This window comes from Pleurotus ostreatus, assembly GCF_014466165.1.
Source record: "Pleurotus ostreatus strain PC9 chromosome Unknown scaffold_2, whole genome shotgun sequence".
Classification (NCBI taxonomy): Eukaryota; Fungi; Basidiomycota; class Agaricomycetes; order Agaricales; family Pleurotaceae; genus Pleurotus; species Pleurotus ostreatus.
Window position 1 is genome coordinate 1,222,092 of NW_023503157.1, and position 13,619 is coordinate 1,235,710.

The window sequence follows — 13,619 nt, forward strand, 5'->3', positions numbered from 1 at the left end:
ACACTGCCTTGCTGGACAAGCCGTAGCAAATCTCAATTAGGAAGCCATGCGCGCCTCCACATCCCGTGACTATTGGAACTACATAGCGCAGTACTACGCGCAGTTACTTCGACTCCAAGGAGCCCCAGAAACCGATGCAATGTGATCCTCGATTTATGTAACGAGCGGTAGAAGTCCAGTTCTGGGGGTTACCTCAACACAGCCTCATGTTCGGAGTCTCGAAGGCGATGTATGTTTATGTATATATCGAAGGAACCAAGTGCCAGCCTCACTAACAAGCAGTATAATCTGCTATGCGGCTGAGCATACCTCCAGCCGTTCGTGTAATGATGAGATAATAATCTCATACCGCTCTTCCACCGACTGGAGGTAAACTTCGGTGTTCTCGTCTAACATGTTGCCAGCTGGAACGTCCAGTGTAAAGGAAGGGGCATACAAAGGGAATCCAGAGTGGTCGGGAATGTTGGTATCTAGAGGCAATGGGTTGTCAAGTCTGTTGCATGTCAGGAGGGCGTTAGGGTATAGACTTTGAGAGAGCCATACATTATGGAGGTGAGATATGCCCAAGCACGCGCAGCGTTGGCAGAATGATAGCCCCCTACAATAGCGGTAAGAACTCGACGCGATGCAGAATTAAGTAGAGCTAACCTCCGCCGAGGTAAAGCTTCTTCCCCGACCATTCTTTATGTATACGATTGATGCACCAGCCGAGCGATCCATCTCTAGTGCCTAACGACCAATTGAAAGTCGCACACGGGTCTCCGGCCAGTGCGTCAAGTCCGCATTGTACTACGACGAAATCGGGATTGTAGGTGTCCCTCACTTTCTCGACCAATTTCCAGACCCTAGCATACGTCGTATCAGAAGCGCCTTTGTGCAAAGGGATGGACAGAGTAGCAGCGTCATAGCTAGCATCTGCAGGATTAGATAATGCGGAAAGTTCAGATAGTGGGAAGAACCCAGGAGCGGAGTGGTGGAGACTTAAAGTCTGTATCCTTTCCTGAGGTAGAGTTGGGGTACAAGGAAGGGGAATACATACCAGAACTTGAATATTTCCGGTAGGTCGAGTCGAGTAAAATGCCTGAGAGACGGCATCGGAGAAGTGTAAATCGAGGTCGAGATACATGATTCGTGGTTTACGATTGGGGGTGCCAGCGAGAGGCGGACAGCGTTTCAAAGCCAAGAGCGCGAGAATGCAGTCAGCGACATAGCAGAAGCCTGACGCATGCGACTTTTGGGCATGATGTCTATAATAAGGCATTTAGTGATTGAGTGACCAGACAAAAGAGTTTGTCACCTGCCTCCGTCCCAGCAGATAGCTTCATCACTTAGACCATTCACCAAAGCCGATACAGCTGTGAGAGTCGCCCCAGCAACCAACGGCGCGTATTCCGAAAGCCCCTTGAACATGGGGCAATCCTGTCAGTAATCAAACATCCTCGGTTAGCAATAGCTTCGGGACAGTCGGTCAAGGTAGAACATCTACATCTTCAAGACCGAAATCCGTCAAGTTGGTGGCATCTGCGTCTACCGTGTTCTCTGGATTCAAGATGAAATCCAGGTAGTCTTGTGTGTGGTACATTGCTAGAGTGCTTGGCGACGTGCGTTTTGGCGTCACCGCCACCAATCTGCGACTTGGAGAGTACGACGGGGCAAGGAGTCCAAGAGCATCGACTAACGAGTGAACGATTATTGATCTCATTGGATTCGAAGGTAGCAAGGACGAAATCTGAAGGCCACGACAATCCTTGAATCAATACACCCATTCTATAGTATACGACGAGATCCAACCTTTGCAAGTTCGCGAGACACGATATACAAGGCTGTCCTGCGAGGGCTTTGAGTAACCTCGATTGCGGTGGCCATTGCTTTATCGAGCTCTAGTCCAGACGACTAGCCGGGTTTATTGAACGTTCTGTGACAGTGGTAACGACGGTGGTAACGGTGACCTCGATCTGACTTTAAAAACTTCAGGGTTGAAACGTTGCCAACTACTAACTCCTTGAGCCACTCACTTTCTACCACTGACTTCCTGTTGGACTGTTTCTTGACCCAAGTGTGACCTCAGGCCCCAATAATATCATGAATCCCACAGCAAAACACGTCGAGTTCAGTTTAGCCACTCTCAATGCGACTTACTTTTCCCCTCAGGTGGTCTTGGCTCCCCGACCTTGACCTGACCTTGACCTGACCTTGACCTGACCTTGACTTTCGGGTGACTTTCCGTGACCTTTCGACGACCTATGCGGACTTTGCCTGACTTCCGTTGACTACAATCCCAAAACCTTGACTCCAAGGCGACTTCATTTGACGCTCAGCGACTGGATCCGACCTAATCTTGGACTGCTCTTGACTTTTGGAGGACTATCTGTGACTTTGCGGTAACTTCTACCGACTTGCCTTTGACCCTGTTTCCAAAAATTTGACTTCGAGACGACTTGGACTGGCAATGAGTCACAGGCGTTCTCGATTCTGCGTTTCATGCTACGCTGATTGACCGGTTCGTTCCTTCACCGTATCACCGTCCACCGACTACTTGGGTCCGTTCTTAAAAGTACATGTAACTCGAAGGTAATATATTACAGGTCGCCTTGTTGCCAGCAAATGAAGGCTAACATTCCTATAAGGACCACCATAGCCCGTCAGCAACATCATCCATATGGTCGATTCAACTCACTTCACTACTTCCTCGATCAAGCTCAGTGTCGTCCCTTTTCCGGATCCCTCCTCCCACCCCCGGAACTCGATATACAGCACCTCCCGAACACATAGAAGCATCCACTGAAGAACAACATCAAGAACCCCACCAGCGTCAGCCAAATCGCTATCCCCATCTCCGCCCTCCCTCCCGGAGTTTTATCGATCCTCTTCTTCGTGAGGGCGAATAGCACTATGTCGAAGATGAATGCGAGCATCGCAACGGTGGCGGCGAAGCCAGAGATGAGGGTGCTGCAGCAGACTAGAGGGATCTCCTGGATATGGGCGAGCAGTCCGAACGAGGCGGAGAGGGTCGCTAGTGCGAACGCGACGAGGTGGAGGACCAGGACGTAGGTTATCCATTTGACCACCTCGCCAGGTATTTCGAACGGGAGGTTATTATCGAGAAGTTGGTTGACATCTGCGCGCTCGTTAGTGTAAGTAACTTGTTCCCCGACGGGTTGATGTCGGTTCTCAATGACGATGAGCTCACCAAGTTTGTAGCCAACTTGAGGCTCAGAACAGAATGTAGTCTCGTTCGGGAATTTTAAGCAATATCCAAGTGTGCCGAAGGTGATTATACCCCTCAGGTCGGTTCCGACGACGGGTATGGCGGCTTTCAGGAAGAAAATGGGTTCGAAGTAAGGGACACAAAACGATACCAGACCGAGGAGTGCCGCAGCGATTAAGGTAATAAGAAAACCAGGCGTAGCTGGTCCGATGCAGCCCATTATGACGAACGAAATAAGGGAAAGGAGTTATGAAGAAAAGGAGGGGGAAGAACAAAGGGGACCCAAAGATCATCCTCGCTCAAGAGTATAGTCCCTTTTGTATGTATGAGGCCTGTTCATCCTCACTGCCTCTCTCCATTATCATTCCGATGTAGGTCCAGCGCCCTACAGCAAAACAGTTCAGACGCGCCCGCTGTCTCCAGGGCAATAAAGACACAAATCGTCTTGGCTGCCCCGACATGCGGACGGCGCGCTTATCTTGGTAGTCTCCTCGCAGTGAAGAGGGTACCATGGTACTTACATTCCTAATATGCGGACGAGGTTTTAATTAAACATATAAATGTCATGGTGATTTGAGTGCGGCAGGATACGTTGCGGAAGGGCAAGATTGGCGGTATTGCCAATAACAGCCAAAAAAGTCGTCCTCCGACATATTTAGTTACATTCTACATCAGCGCTCGGCGCCCCCAAGTACACATGGTCTGTAGGGAGACCGACTCGGAGGACATCAAGGAGCATATCATTCTCTTGGTTGCTGATGTCGTTGCTGAAATCAATTGTTTGAGTATGTAAGCACTGAACCAAGTAGTAAGTTGTGACAGAGAATTTAGGGTCCGATTGTCCCAGCGCACGCCAATCCTGATTCCTCTCCAATCATTTTTTTTTTTTTTTTTTTTTTTTTTGAATGGTAATCAGGCGATTCTTTGCGCCAACTAAGTACGGGTATGTACAGTAAGTCTAAGACATATCTACGGTATCACTAAGTGTGAGGGATGTGGCTTGCAGTGTCAATCTATGGGTACAGTGAGTGGTGTGAGGGGAGTTGTACAGTAAGTGTTGTCGCCTATGGCGGCGGGGTAACGCAATGCAAAGCGAGAAGCATGGGACATAATAAACATAATAAACATATGTGAGAAAGAGAAAGAGAATGTGGTCATAGTCCAGCTGCGGCGGACGTGTGTTGTGTTGTGTGCGTGTGTCGTTATGTGGGGTTGGTATAGGGCGTCCTCTCCAATCATGGTACTCAAATTGTACGCTATCGTTCAACGAACGTGTGCATCGCTTTTCCACATTAAAACATTATTGTGCTCACTGATCACATTTGTTGAGATTCATGACTTTCGCCCGGGCCAAACTTTGTATTTCAGACCGGAAAAATCAACAGCATCGGGCACGCCCCTTCTCATCACCGAGACAAATAGTAAGGCCTAATGTGTACATCATTAAGAAACATTTGTGCATACCGAGAATAAGTATGGCGGCCATCTTCAATAGACGGAGCCGAAATTCGAAGCGCAGAGTGAGGTAAGGGATTATATCATAGAGTCGGTGTCGACATTTACTCGAAAGACAGGGTACCGATGTACCGACGATTTTGTACGTCCTTATCCCTTACTTCTATTTTTGTAAGTCGCAATCTTCTTCCGCTTTCACAGCCTCCGATGTCCATAAGCCTGCACCGACATCCGAAACCCGTTGCCTCCTTTGCTGATGCGCATGGCATCGAGCGCTTGTTCTTCTTCCGCAGTGGCGTTGGTATGGTACTTCCATGCGGCTCTGATATTCGTCCACCAGTGAAAACCATTCCGCAGTCACGATTTACTAGCACTTCATGATTATTGACTGCGGTTGTTGCAGTTGAGCTTGTAAGGATGTCGGCGGTCTAGGGACAATTCCTAGATTCCTTCATAAATGTGCTTTGGGTCACTGACAGGCTGTCCAGGTTGTCGACTCCTATGTCTGATAGAAGTTAACGGGTGCGCGGAAGGTTGCAGCGGCGGAAGAAAGTGTCATGGTGTCGGCAGTGTTGCAAATCACGTGCGTTCCGATCACTTCTTCGGAGTCTCCGTCAGGGTCCCCTTTTTGCGACAACTCTTTATAAAGTCCATCTCGCTTCAGCCTTTTGCTTCCTTCTCAAGAATATCTTTCACCTACGCCCACCCCTCTATGAACACATCTCCCCGCTGATTCGACAGTATAACTGCAGAGCCGTATACGCATCAACACTGCAGCCCCTGTCCACCTTCAAATTTGAAATCCATCTTCACCACCCAACGATGCCTTCTCAGATCAACAACTTCTTCATCTGTGCTGCTAGTGTGGTTTTTGCGTGGGGGGGCTTTTTGTTGGTGAGTTATCCCCCATTTCGCTACGACGTTAGTGATTGATAGATTTCGGCAGAGCGTTATGGCTGCAGTTGTTAACGCTGGCTTTGTCGTCTTGGCACCCGCGGCTCCTCCGAAGGAGGCACAGCGCCCTGCAGCGCGTCACAGGAAGTCTGCCAGACCCTCACCATCGCGCCGCTCGACGGCTGCAGAGTCCGCAGCATCTTCGGAGTCGATCCAGACGCCCACCTCAGTATTCACCGATGATCAACCCCTGATTGCCTCCCCATCGGAAATTCCTGGGACATCTCCTGCTGCCCAAGACTACTTCGTTCCGAAGCCGAAACGGAAATCGCTTCTCAAGACTTTGCGACGTTCTTCCTTGAGCTCAGTGCATTCACCTGACTCAGGATCGTCCAGCGATTCGTCGTCAGCCCACAGTCCGGATGAGTGTGCCAAGGCGGGTATGAAGCGAGGACGCTCAAAGTCGATGCCCCGCTGCAAGACGCCCCGATTGCTAGTATCGGAGTGTCCGCCGCTACCCTCTTCGACACCGACTTCACCGACTTCGACTTCACCTACTCCCCTGTTATCGAGAACCGCTACGCTTTTGACCCCGAAAGCGCTGAAGCCCGCTAAGCTTAAGGAGATGTGCCTCCGCAAGTCAGCGTCTTCACAACGTAAGTTTAACACGTTAATCATCAATACGACCAGAAACTTACTGCTTATTGTTTAGTGCCGACTTTGAAGGTTTGGCCAGCCACACCTACTCTGAAGCAGAAATTTTCGCAACCCCTGCGCACACAGCCGTACGAAGCACCATATTTCTTTCCCATGCCCACAGTCGAACCTCCATCTCCTCCCAAGTCTCCGAAGGTATTGAGGAGTGCTCGACGATCTACGACGGCCGTTGCAAGATAGATCCCTCATCATCGTTCGCCGACATTCTTTTCCCAAATTGCACATCGCATATCATTATCACATATTTTCGACACATCATCATTTCCATATCGGCCTGACGCTTCATCACTCTCCTTCTGTCTCCTGCTGCTAGTAATCATGGACTAGATCCGGCATTTACTCTATGTATCAGTAGTGTATTAGAATTTCATCATCTCGTGTCATACTGCCAATACATACATCCTCCAACCCGTTTAGTCTGACGGCATCGTGTTGGGTGTCAATGCCTTTACGTGTACTGACTTGGTTTAACTGATTCCGCTGCAACTTACGTGTTTGAACGGATTTGGAGCAACATGGTCGATGGTTCGCCTTTGTATGCTACGAGAATATCTGCGGAAGTAAATATTCTCTAGAAGAGGGGCTGCTCTGTGGAGAAGATACATAGGAACGTGTTTTCATCCCAAGACACACAGGGGTAATGGGAGGGGCTTAGGGGTTGTCACAGAAAAGGAACTTCTGTCCCCAAAGGCTAGTCAAAGGTTGTCATACTTTCGTAGGCTGCTCAGCTCAACAAGGCCCAAAAGCGAGAAAAGACCTCGAAGCTTGCTCGAGCACAGATTCTCTCGTAGAAACAGGCCATGGTATCGGTATGTTGCGAAGTGGCTAGCCTATCACCAGATGGAAGCACCAAGGCTGCAGGTCCTCGTTGATTACAGCGGGCATAAATGAACCCGCAAGAAGGATTTTATACGGCATGCTGCATACTGAGTGTGGTGGGAAATCATGCAGTGTCATATGAAGAACGGCATAGCGAAAGATAGATGAGACATTCACTCCTCGTCCTCCTCCTCACCTTCTTCTTCCTCGTCTTCCTCCTCCTCCTCGCTTTCGTCCTCCTTTGCAGCTTCAACTACAGCGGTGGCAATACGATCCAAATCCCGTTGTCCATCCTGAGTGATTCTGCGTCCACCGTTGTCGGTTTGCTCCAAGACACCGATCTTCTCCAGCGATTGGCAGATTTTCCGTTGGACGTTTGTTGAGCCGTCGGCGTGGTGTGATGGACGGTTACCGCGGCGGTTGCGGCCACCGTGCAGTTTTGCGAGAGCGCCGATGCCGACGTCTTTGCGGAGGTAGATGTGACGAGCGACGGCAGCTATGTCGACGGTTTGATTAAATAACTGGAAACATAGGTAAACTTGATAGATAACGCACCTGCGCGAACGTAGTACCAGTCGGGGTCATACGGAGCGAGCTCCTTGTAGAAGCCGGTCTTGACAAGGTCGACCCATGTAGGGACCTCGAGCTTGCCTGATCGCTTGAGATGGGAAGCGTATGCAGTGATGAAGGCCTCCGCGCTAGATTTTGGCCAAATTTGAGATTAAGGCCGGGATTCGTGCCATGAGCAGAGCACCGACCTGATGTCTCGTACGCCTGGCATCTTGATGTGGTGTGTTTTTGTCTTCTTTTGTGGCTTGAAGAGTCGGCGATACGCGCAACGCTGAGGGCGGGTGGTGGTGTGTGGACAACGGAAATTTTAGGTTCGAACGCCGCTTGATCACTGTGTAGTTGGCTTTGTCAGCGGCTGATTATCTAAGGCACAACTTAGACGCCAGACGAGCGCTTGATTTCCAGCGCTCCCACAGTTGCCAAACTTCCTTGAATTCTGCCGTTCTTGCTTCTCAGTGGTTCCATTAAAAGGATCCCTGCTCTTTTTCGGCTGGGACAGGGGATGGTTAGATTCCATCCAGCAAGCTTCATTGTAGAATGGTGCACAATGCGAGGCCCGAACTCTTATATATTTTCCGATCCGGTGTTCATTTACTTTCAACCCCGCCAACTGGCATGCTGGTCAAGCCCCAGGCTGATGCCATGTTGATTTCCCCCTCTCTCAATTGAATAGCATTGACGCGGGTTCCCTTACTGGTCAACCAGCCCACATTTATAGCGGAACACCCTCAATTCAGCAGAGGACGCCAGCGAATCTTGCCCATACAGCAAACTCAAGGTGAGTAACGTTAACGGTCTACGGTCGTGGCTATAACCGACGCTGTCTGATGATATTCATTTCTATCAGAATGTCCACGATAACCTTCGAGACAATGCCAGTCGAGATAATCGCAATGATATTTTCGTACTGCCTTCCGACGGACATGTACATCGCCCCATGCCCATGCGAGGCGCCGTTGCTCTTGACACAGGTCTGCGCGGAATGGCGGAGGCTTGCCATTGCCATGCCTTTGCTGTGGTCGTCTCTGTCTGTGATTGTCTACCCCACACACTCGGACCCAGCGTTGCCATTAATCTACTTATGGCTCGACAGGTCGGGCTCATGCCCCCTATCGCTCTCGTTCACCCATGAAGACCAAGATAAATGGGAGAACGACGGCTCGGAGCTCGCTGCGCACATCCTCACCCTCTTCTTCGACTTTTGGACGAGGTGGCAGAATTTCAGCATGGTATTACCTGATCCATGCCCCGGCTACGCCATAACCACGCTTCCAGAGTCCGGACCGCCGCTTCTGCAGAACCTTCGCATGTTGATAGGCGATGGGTTGTGTGCAGAGGAAATTGACGTCGCTGCCACATTGTACGCCTCAGCTCCCAGGCTCACAGAGTTCACTTGGGGACATTCGTACTATGACATTGACCATAGAACCGTACCGTGGCACCAGCTCTCTTGCCTGCGGCTGGAATGCGACGTCCCCATGGGCGCAGTATTAAACATCCTAGAGCTCGCGCCCTCCCTCACCACCATGCATCTAGACGGTGTATATCGCGCCACAAAAGCGCGCAACGGTATTTCGCAATCCCCGGGAAGAAGGCATATCACTCACCCCAGTCTTCTGGCTCTCACCGTAGTGAGCATCCAACCTCGCAATCAACAGACTACTTCGTGTATCTTCAGACACCTCACACTGCCTAGCCTTACACACCTCGAAATCTCAGAACTTCCCATGACGCCACCAACGAAGCTCTCGACGCTCTCGTTTGAATTGCCTGCCTTCCTCTCACGATCGAAATGTCCGCTCCAGAGCCTTCGCGTTGATTCTATAAACAACATATTAGCCGTTGTAATTGAGTCCTTGAATGTCGTCACCCACACACTTGTTTGCTTGGACATTCAGCATGAGCGCGAGGTGGTCGATATCGATCCCTTACTTTCCCTGCTCTCCTTGTCCACCAAGACCGAGCCATTTCCAACGCACCGATGTTGTCCGCGGCTTCAGCACCTCAAGCTTGGCCATAACGTGAAGGCACGGGCTATCGTCATAGAGAAGCTCCTCTTATCACGGTGGGTTTCACGGGTGTTGGGATTCCCAACATTGGAGTTAAATTCGGATTGGCCGCTGTGCATGTCTCGTACTTCTGTACAGCAAAGGTAGTTATTATTAACGGCACCGGGTGATGTAGGAGGCGTCCGTTCTTAGTTCAATATTATTAGCTCACATTTTATTTTCTTCACAACCCTTATCAGACAGACGGTTAGATAAATCTAGTTTTGAATTCTTTATACTCATTTTCCATTATGGGAACATATGCAAGGGATTACAACAATGTATCTAATAAAAATAACAGTGCCAGTAACGTGCGAGTGCTGTGCGAAGTGTAAATATGATGCAGGGAAATCCGGTGGGTGATGCTGATGCAGGAAAGAGTGTGAGGTTCCAGTGTGGAAGAAGGCAAGAGCTATGAAAAAACGAAAAGGTAAGGAGCGAATAGCGGTGGGACATGCGGTGTATGCAAGATGTTGAGATATATGGAAAAGTGAAATGAGTGTCGGCTTTTCGGGATATTCTATATGTACAGGCCGTCGGCGGAAAGTTGGTGGATGATGAAGGAAAGTTGGGGAAAGTGCGGCGAGCGTTCATGATGTAGAAGATGGGAAGAAGACAGGTTTAACTCCCTTCGAGGTCCCAGGACGGCTGGGCAAGCCGCTATGAGTTTTCATTAATATTGGCGCGGTGTCGTCGTCGTCTGACTTCTTCATTGCACCGTATATACGGAAGGTTCGCACGTGGGTAAGGTCTTCAGCCGCATAGGAGGTCTGCTTCGAGTACCCTTGGGAATTTGATGAAGGGGTGTAATATTTATGCTTGACAGCTGAACGGGAATCAACGTAATCGTCGGTGCTTTCGAAATTCAAACCAGCCATCTCAACAGGCCAATTAAAGCGTTGGCGGCGAAAGCTATCATTGTTCCAAGAGCAGTAAGCAAAAGAGGAAACCCAAGACAAAAAAGTGAGACATACCATTCGTATTCCCAGACAGAGTCTTCGAACTCTTCATCTCCACATACTCTTCGACCACCCTCGTCGGTGAAACCTTCAATGTACTCCTTCAAGGAAGGCTTGCAGCCGAGCAAGACATGCAAGTGCTTGCACGTATGCATCTCTAGCTCCGATGGCGAGAGAGGGATGAAGGTTGAGGGAAGAACGATGAGACCAGGAGATTGGACAGGCCCGCTGGCAAAGAATGTCGAGGTAGCCGAGGGGATAGAGTCAATCGACGCAGGTCGTGGCTGACGCGCCGAAACTGCGGGCGATGGAGGCAAGTCACCAGGGAAGATCCCGAGCTTACTAGCTGCCTTGGCACTCAGTCCATCAGGAAGAGCAGTCGGCGAAAAGTAGTCTGTGCTCTGCTTTTCCTCTGGAATGCTCTCGATGTGCTGCTTGGCAGCCTTCTTCGATTTCTTCTCCTTCTTATCCCAACGAACAACAATCCACGGCTTCTTCTGGAAGTTCTCCCCTTCCGTCGGATTATCGACGGTGGATTCGTCAGCTAGGCCAAATTCGTGGTCGAACCTGCACTCTGGCGGCGCGAGCCTTACATGCATACTGCGAGACTTCTCGGCGTATTCATCGCCAAAGACTGTCTTCATGGCCGCAAGCACGAACTCGTGAGGACGAGGATGAATACCATACTTCTCCTTCAGCATCCGCTCGAACACCGTCTCGAGTTCTCTTGATACGGAGGTAGACTGGTGCCAGGACTCATAAGCATCGAAAGTTGCTTCTGATTCCGGTTTAGGGGGTTGCTCTTGCAGAGTCGAAACGGATTCTTTGACTACCTCCGGTTCAGTCAGGAGTTCACTGGAACACCTGGAAGCGTCGTCCGAGGGGGTAGAAGGCGTTGGCGTGGACATCGGGGTAGGAGTCTGTATTGTCACATCGGGTGGTGTGATTGTGTTACTGGAAGGCGACGGCGCGGCGGTGATCAATTCGGCGCTACAAGATGTATCAGCAACGACTGCGACAGGCTCTTCAATGGGGATGGCAGGTATTGGACGGGTAGGAGGAGGAGGCCGTGCGGGTGCATCGCCCGTTTCGGTGATATCTAAGGTGATGGGGGCTATTGGCGTGATTGATGGCAAAGTGATTGAAGTCGGAATATCAGCATTCGCCGCAGCATGTTTCTTCATAACGCTGTGGTTTGATTGCATTGATGACCTAGCCGATCGAGTGGTGGAGGCATCAGAATCAACGAGTGTGGAAGCCGTGTCGAACGAGTCGTCGTCAGCGCCGACCTTATTCTCGCCTTCCGCAACTGGTGATGATGGGATAATACTGTCGTTGGAATCCCCATCTGGCCCGAGTCCAGTCGCATCATCGTCTTCATCATCAAAGCCGGACTGGCATTCTGACGCGCCCGGGAACGCTCTGGAAGTGGGCGTGGTGGATGACATGGCGTTCTCATCTATATCTGGGTAAGGGGCTGCGCCATATGGAAAGAATATTTGGTCGTCGATGAATTCGAGCCGTCCGTTTGGGGCGAGAACGCGCTTCACTTCGGAGAGTACGAATAACCATTTATCGTAGGGGATGCAGAGGGAGAGGTTCGCCATCCGAACTAGTTCGAAAGACTCATCTCGGAAGGGAAGTGGATATTTCACGCTGGTGAGAGAGGCATCAGGATGAAGAGCACGACGAATACTAGAGAATATCACGCACAAATTGCCCCGTACGAACTTTGCGTTCTCATGTTCCTCAGTAACCACATCGACGAGGTCGAGGCCAGTTACGATTGTACCGGAGTGTTTCCAAGCATCGGCAGCTTGACAAACCCAGGTTCCTTGACCGCATCCCAAATCGAGGACGGTCGTCGGAGGCTTCTTGCCGTATTGATAGAATGTGGGAGCACCACTTGGATTGAGGCGGTTCAGGAGCTGTTCCGTATGCCGGTCACTGAACTAACGTTAGGGGGCTCCAAATCAACGAGAATGATGAGACTCACTTGTCTATGGAGACTCTATCGAACGACTGCATGTACGACGCATCCGTTCCGTAAGGATGCATCTTCATACCGAGTTTGGTCGCCCACTTGTTCTTCGTCTCAAACTGCTCTACGACTTCGCCATAGTCTTCCTCATCGTTGACAGACGCTGCTCGAGGACGAGTCTGTTCCGTCGTAGGGGCGTTAGAGGCCTGTAATATATTGCTTGATGAAGAGGAGGCATTCGTAGGGGCCGAAAGGGTTTCGGGGTTGACTGAATTGAGAAACGACACAAGTGACTTCTTCTTCTGCATTCTCGCTCTCCCAAGGGTTGCTGATACCAGCCGAGATGTACGAGACGGTACTGGAGTTGGTGTCGTACTCCCTCCTTCATTGGGCCGAGGAGTTGACTCTATTGTAGGCGAGTTCTTCGCCGATTTAACCTTCTTGTCCTTGAATCCGAAGGTCATATTGTTAACGAAAGCAGGTAATCCGACGCTTGAAGATGGTCTCGAGAATGAACGTCGCAGTGTCCGAGTACTGGGCGCGGAAAGCAGTGGCTTCGGAGGGTTAGAGATGTCCGGACTGGTTGCAGGGGACTCCAAACGTGAATCTGTTTGCGGATAAACTGGAAATCCGGTGGCTGGGGAGGCTTCTGATGTAAATATTGATGATGTTGAGGATGAAATGGAAGAGAAAGAGGCTGGCGAAGCTGGCGGAGAGGAAATTTCACGGTGAAGAAATGTGGACATTATTGTCAGCCGCGAAATATAAACAGGATTGAGCTGTGGCCTGGCTGCGGTGGATTAGTTCCTTTGTGGCTACTTGCCACGACGCAAAGGGGGTTCGGGTGGCCAGGACCTTTAATGGTGGCCAAAGTGTGGTACACGGAGGAGATGGTGGTGATTGGGAAAGAGCGAGCGTGGGGGAGAATTTGGGAGTGGAGACAAGCAGGTCCATTTCTGGCAATCCCC

General features: G+C 50.4%; 6 protein-coding genes across 6 annotated transcripts; 2 read left to right on the forward strand and 4 right to left on the reverse strand.

Annotated features, from left to right (window-relative positions):
• Positions 1-291: 291 nt before the first annotated feature.
• PC9H_003190 (uncharacterized protein) lies at positions 292-1,866 on the reverse strand (the record flags this gene model as incomplete). The annotated part of the gene is made up of 7 exons (XM_036772783.1): positions 292-493; positions 544-598; positions 649-988; positions 1,040-1,247; positions 1,298-1,419; positions 1,487-1,729; positions 1,792-1,866. The coding sequence occupies 7 exons, from the start codon at positions 1,864-1,866 to the stop codon at positions 292-294; spliced, it is 1,245 nt and encodes a 414-aa protein (XP_036634256.1).
• Positions 1,867-2,699: 833 nt separating this feature from the next.
• Positions 2,700-3,428, reverse strand: PC9H_003191 (uncharacterized protein; the record flags this gene model as incomplete). Its single annotated transcript, XM_036772784.1, has 1 exon — positions 2,700-3,428. One exon carries the CDS (start codon positions 3,426-3,428, stop codon positions 2,700-2,702), a length of 729 nt encoding a protein of 242 aa, XP_036634257.1.
• A 2,057-nt stretch (positions 3,429-5,485) lies between these two features.
• Positions 5,486-6,454, forward strand: PC9H_003192 (uncharacterized protein; the record flags this gene model as incomplete). Its single annotated transcript, XM_036772785.1, has 3 exons — positions 5,486-5,557; positions 5,610-6,213; positions 6,270-6,454. 3 exons carry the CDS (start codon positions 5,486-5,488, stop codon positions 6,452-6,454), a joined length of 861 nt encoding a protein of 286 aa, XP_036634258.1.
• An 812-nt stretch (positions 6,455-7,266) lies between these two features.
• On the reverse strand, positions 7,267-7,874 carry RPS19 (40S ribosomal protein S19; the record flags this gene model as incomplete). Its single annotated transcript, XM_036772786.1, has 3 exons — positions 7,267-7,589; positions 7,649-7,791; positions 7,852-7,874. The coding sequence occupies 3 exons, from the start codon at positions 7,872-7,874 to the stop codon at positions 7,267-7,269; spliced, it is 489 nt and encodes a 162-aa protein (XP_036634259.1).
• A 712-nt stretch (positions 7,875-8,586) lies between these two features.
• Positions 8,587-9,819, forward strand: PC9H_003194 (uncharacterized protein; the record flags this gene model as incomplete). The annotated part of the gene is made up of 1 exon (XM_036772787.1): positions 8,587-9,819. One exon carries the CDS (start codon positions 8,587-8,589, stop codon positions 9,817-9,819), a length of 1,233 nt encoding a protein of 410 aa, XP_036634260.1.
• Positions 9,820-10,301: 482 nt separating this feature from the next.
• Positions 10,302-13,397, reverse strand: PC9H_003195 (uncharacterized protein; the record flags this gene model as incomplete). Its single annotated transcript, XM_036772788.1, has 5 exons — positions 10,302-10,623; positions 10,686-11,660; positions 11,883-12,326; positions 12,384-12,617; positions 12,667-13,397. The coding sequence occupies 5 exons, from the start codon at positions 13,395-13,397 to the stop codon at positions 10,302-10,304; spliced, it is 2,706 nt and encodes a 901-aa protein (XP_036634261.1).
• Between the last annotated feature and the right edge of the window lie 222 nt (positions 13,398-13,619).